The sequence below is a fragment of the Gossypium hirsutum genome, chromosome A02 (genome assembly GCF_007990345.1).
Source record: "Gossypium hirsutum isolate 1008001.06 chromosome A02, Gossypium_hirsutum_v2.1, whole genome shotgun sequence".
NCBI classification, from domain to species: domain Eukaryota; kingdom Viridiplantae; phylum Streptophyta; class Magnoliopsida; order Malvales; family Malvaceae; genus Gossypium; species Gossypium hirsutum.
Window position 1 is genome coordinate 19044836 of NC_053425.1, and position 6000 is coordinate 19050835.

The window sequence follows — 6000 nt, forward strand, 5'->3', positions numbered from 1 at the left end:
GTAAGAATCCTAACTTTAGTGTATGTATAGATGAAAGTACTTATAAAGAACTTATGTTATAGGAACAGGATTAAATTAATCAATTCAATCTATGCACGAGTAAAAAGATTCAAATAAAATCAAATTGAAATCGAGTTAATATTTATTGTTTGGAAAAGGATATTTTTTTTATTTGCATTAACTCTTAACAACATTTATCATTTATAAAACCATAAAAAGCTTTCAAAATATAACTCTTCTTGAACAATAAAAGATATTTTTTATACGATAAATATCAACTTTGTTGAAATTCAATTTTATTTGATTTTTTTATAGTATAAGAATTAAATTAATTTATTTAATAGTAAATAAATTAATTTTATCTAATTCATATAATAAACACCCCTACTAAGTACATTCTCCGGTATTGAGTCACTTTTTCATTTTAAGATAGTTAATATAAATAATGCAATTTATTAATATTAAAAATGCTCTAGAGTAATTTATATTCAAGGTCATTAAAGTATTAGTAAATTTATATTTTGGTTATTTATTTTTAAAAAGTTACAAAATAGTCACTAAACTATTTGAAAGTTTTTATTTAAGTAACTAGGCTATTAAGTAATTATTATTATTTTTAAATTTGGCAAGCGAGCTTTAAGATACAATTTGACGATTGGTACAATAGATTTGTATCCATCGACGAGTAAAAGAACATATCTTAGATCTAAGTTGATCTGACGATCAGTGTCGAAAATCAAAGAAGAAAGTTGTTTGATTTCTAGTTTGTAGATTCATGATGTTAAAAGATATTTTATGAAAAAATTAAACTGTAGAAGAGAAATAGAAAAAAAAGCTTTCTATTAGTGTAGGTGATGTGAACAAAGAAAACCATACATCAACGATTTTACCACCCCGATGACTTAAATAAAAACTTTTGAATAGTTTAATGACCATTTTATAACTTTTTAAAGTTGATTGACCAATATATAAATTTACTAATAGTTTAGTGACCCTAGTTGTAGTTTACCCTAAATATAAACACAAGTTACCCTCACTATCAATTTAAGAAAGGATTAAGGCTCCATTTGTGTAATTAAAAGCAATAGTAGCATTGAGATAAATTAATACAACGGTAAGATTAAAATTAGTAATGGAATGCATTTTGATTCAAATGTAACGATGGAGGTGAGATGAAAAAGAAAATGATCATTAAGGAAATTAATAAAAAATATATCATTACATTACGTTTATATATTTTAAATAATTTTAATAACTTATAGTTTTAAAAAAATTAAGCACAATTAATTTAAAATATATTTAAAAAAGATATTACCAAAAATTATATTTAAAAAAAAAGCGTAAATAAAATTAAAATGGTAAAACAAATAAAAAGAATATTAAAACAATAGTTTCAAGTCTCACTAGATCTTTCCCAGCAGCTGAAAATCAAGGGGTAAATGGAAAATAATCCCACTAGAGTGTGCATCTAGAAGGAAATATCAATTCGTTTGAAATAAAAATAAAGTTTGATAAATTCTACTTCACTGAAGGAGTGAAGGTGTAGTAAAAGGGCGAACTACAAAATTGCTTTAAGGAGAGTTAAATTTGGTAAAAACGTAAATTCCAAAAGGACTATAAAAAAATTTACCCTTTTTCGGGGATAACTCCATTACCTACTTCGTCTACGGTCAAATCCGAAAGACACCTTATATCTTTAGCTATTCAATAATTGTTGGTTTAAGTTTGAAAGAGAGTCTATTAGGCATTTAAAAATAAACCTATGCTTCTTAATATCATCATTCACATAGCGGGGACACCCTTAGTTCATGGCTCTAAGATAAGATCAACCCAGATAAATATATAAATATTTTTAGCATAATAATTTATTTCATCCTCTAATTAAAAAAAGTTTTATTTTAATTTTTTATTTATTTTTTTATCTCTTTTAATTTTTTAATTTACGTTGTTTATTAAATTACCTTAAAATTAATAAAAAATACATAAATTATCATATTAACAATTAATTAATTTTTAAAATTTATAAAACTCCAAAAAAAATAATGCGTTAATATCATATATATTAATTTAGCAGATGTGTATATAGTTATTTTAATAAAATTAAAAGATACTAATTAATTTACTCTTCCATTAGTGAAGTGATTTCCACTATCTTTTAACAGCCACCACCAAGTCATAGTTGTTTACATTACATTAAAAAATGATAAATCCAAACCCAACTATTGACACTTCCATTATTTCAGAAGTCAATTTGACTGATAATTATTGCATCGCCCACCAACTGCTAAGTCCACAGATTGTGACTTCACTTTGTTATAATTGAAAAAATCAAAATCCAAATCCCACCACTTCCTCCAATATAAAGAAAGCCCCTTGTATTAACTCGCTCGCCACCTTTCTTCCAATATCTCACTTGTCTTCTTCTTCGAACCCTTTGAAACCAAAAAGTCTTCTCTCTCGATTACCACTTTCAAATCTCCTGTATGTCTTCTTACAGACAAATCCTTCTCTGTTTTGGTCTCATGTTCTGTTTCTACTTACCTTGTTGTGTAAAATCTGATGAACTCCAAATCCTGTTGAACCTGAAATCCGCTCTTAATGAATCAAACACCAATGTTCTTGATTCATGGGAGGCTACCAGTTCTGTTTGTAGCTTCAATGGAATCACTTGCAACGCCCAAGGGTTCGTTAAGGAAATCGAGCTTTCACATCAGAACCTGCTGGGTGTTCTTCCTTTGGATTCAATATGTCAGCTTCAATACTTGGATAAGCTTTCCCTGGGGTTCAATTTATTGTACGGTGAAATCACTGAAGAGTTGGGTAATTGTTTAAAGCTTCAGTATTTGGATCTTGGCAACAATTTTTTCACTGGTTCGTTCCCGGATATATCGTCTCTTAGCAATTTGCATTATCTTTATTTGAATGGAAGTGGATTTTCCGGAACTTTTCCATGGAAATCGCTTGAAAACACGACGAATCTTGCTGTTTTGAGCATTGGGGACAATCCTTTTGATCGAATTGAGTTTCCTGATCAGATTTTGAAGCTAAAAAAACTGTACTGGCTTTATATGGCGAATTGCAGCATCGAGGGGAAGATTCCGCCCGCCATTGGAAACCTTACTGAGCTCATAGAATTGGAGCTTCAATACAATTATTTGTCCGGTGAAATTCCGGCGGAGATTGGTAAGCTTCATAAGCTATGGCAGCTGGAGCTTTATAACAATGAATTGACTGGGAAACTTCCCGTTGGATTAAGAAACTTGACGAAACTCGAATTTTTCGATGCCTCGGCAAACAATCTTGAAGGAGATATTTCAGAAGTGAGGTATTTGACAAACTTGGTAAGCCTGCAATTGTTTAAGAACAAGTTTTCCGGCGAAGTTCCGCCGGAATTGGGTGAGTTCAAGAAACTGGTGAACTTGTCTCTTTACACTAACTTGTTGACGGGTCTTTTGCCTCAAAAGCTTGGTTCTTGGGCTGAATTCAACTACATCGATGTATCGGAGAATTTCTTGACTGGTCCAATCCCGCCGGACATGTGCAAGAAAGGGACCATGAGAGCAGTTCTTATGCTTCAAAACAAGTTCTCTGGTGAAATTCCGACGACTTACGCAAGTTGCACCACTTTGAAACGGTTCAGAGTCAGTAACAACTCGCTTATCGGAATCGTTCCAGCGGGAATATGGGGATTGCCGGAAGTTGACATAATTGACGTTGCTTACAATCAACTTGAAGGTCCAATTACAGCTGATATCAAGAACGCGAAACAAATGGGGATATTGTCAGCTGAATACAATCGGTTTTCAGGTGAACTGCCAGAAGAGATTTCAGAAGCTAAATCATTGGTTAGAATTGAGCTACATGAAAATCAATTTTTTGGAAAAATCCCTCATGGAATCGGGGAGCTTAAAAGATTGAGCAACCTTAACTTGCAGAACAACAGGTTGTCTGGTTCAATACCAAATTCATTAGGTTCTTGTGCTTCCATCAGCAACATAAATATGGCTGATAATGTTCTTTCTGGCAAAATCCCATCATCTTTGGGATCTTTGCCGACATTGAACTCTCTGAACTTGTCTAGAAATCAACTTTCTGGGAAAATCCCAGAAAGCTTGTCGTTGCTCAAGCTGAACCTTGTTGATCTGTCTTATAATCGGTTAACTGGTCCTATACCAACTTCTTTCTCTATTGAAGCATATAATGGTAGCTTTATCGGAAACCCTGGCCTTTGTAGTTCAACGATCCGACATTTCAAGCAATGTCAACCAGATTCCGACATGTCTAAAGATACTCATACGCTTATACTTTGGCTCACGCTCGGTGCACCCATCTTGCTTGTTTCTTTGGGATGCTTCTTATATATAAGGAGAAACGAAAAAGACAACAGCCTTCCTTTGAAGGAAGAATCTTGGAACATAAAGTCTTTCCATGTTTTAACTTTCACTGAATATGAAATCCTTGATTTCGTTAAGCAAGAGAATCTGATTGGAAAAGGAGGATCAGGGAACGTATACAAGGTAACACTTCCGAATGGTGTCGAACTTGCTGTGAAACACATACGAAAAAGCCATAGAAAGAGCCTGAGTACGTCCATGGTATTCAACAAAAGTGCCGGAAAGGAAAAGGAATTCGACATGGAAGTACAGACATTAAGCTCAATAAGACATGTCAATGTGGTGAAGCTCTATTGCAGCATCACTAGTGAAGACTCATGCTTGTTGGTGTACGAGTACTTGCGCAATGGAAGCTTGTGGGATCGGTTGCATACGAGTAATAAAATGGAGCTTGATTGGGATATAAGGTATAAGATTGCAGTTGGGGCAGCTAAGGGGCTCGAGTACCTTCATCATGGATGTGAAAGACTGGTGATCCATCGAGATGTCAAATCTAGTAACATATTGTTAGATGAATTTATGAAGCCTAGGATTGCTGATTTTGGACTCGCCAAGATAGTTCAGAGCAATGGAGCTAAAGACTCGACCCATGTCATTGCAGGCACCCATGGTTACATAGCTCCTGGTATACATCCATATGTCACTTTTCATTTCTTACATGCATATGTTTGTTAATAGTAAACTATGAATTCTGCAGAATACGGTTACACCTACAAAGTGAACGAAAAGAGCGATGTATACAGCTTCGGAGTGGTATTAATGGAGTTAGTGAGCGGGAAAAGGCCAATCGAGCCAGAGTTTGGAGATAATAAGGATATTGTGAGTTGGGTTTGTAGCAAAATGAACAACAAAGAGAGCATATTAAGCATAGTGGACCCAAGAATTCCTGAAGTATTGAAAGAAGATGTAATCAAGGTGTTGAGGGTAGCCATCTTGTGCACTACGAGATTACCGGCAGTTAGACCCACTATGAGAACTGTGGTGCATATGCTAGAAGAGGCAGAACCCTGCAAATTGGTTGGAATTGTTATTAGCAAAGAAGGTGAGCACAAGATAAAAGAAGCAGACAAGTTCAATCTACTGTTATAAAAAGAATCTTGCAAACATTGTAACATATATTAAACACTTTATCTGCTTATCAGTTGTAAAATATTACCTACAGTCTGATATATATGTATGTCTATTTATATCCATAATACATCGATCCTAATATATATATACACTACTATGTATTTTTTTTTCTTCTAAAAGACACTTACCCCTCTATCTTATTTAGTGTAAATACATTCTAAGAAGAGAAGGGATTGTACGAAACTGTGATTCCATGTCATCTTTATCTCTTTCCAATGGAAGAATAACAAATCATATTTTTCCTTTTGATTTTCAGCATTTTTAGTTAGATTTGAATTTTGTCAAAAGAAAAAAATTGAAAATCAAGAGAGCAAAAATCTGATTTGTCGTTCTCCCATTGGAAAATGATAAGGATGACGTGGAATCACAGTTTCATACAATCCTTTCTCCTTCTAAGAATGCTTACTTATCACTTACATTTGATTTGAAGATCTTATAACCTCTTGAGATTTATTTATTGTTTTTTTTGGATTAT

General features: G+C 33.2%; 1 protein-coding gene across 1 annotated transcript; it reads left to right on the forward strand.

Moving 5' to 3' along the window:
• The first annotated feature begins 2390 nt into the window (after nt 1-2390).
• On the forward strand, nt 2391-5701 carry LOC107951127 (receptor-like protein kinase 7). The gene is made up of 2 exons (XM_016886057.2): nt 2391-5019; nt 5092-5701. The coding sequence occupies exons 1-2, from the start codon at nt 2484-2486 to the stop codon at nt 5481-5483; spliced, it is 2928 nt and encodes a 975-aa protein (XP_016741546.1). The 5' UTR covers nt 2391-2483; the 3' UTR covers nt 5484-5701.
• Nucleotides 5702-6000: the final 299 nt, after the last annotated feature.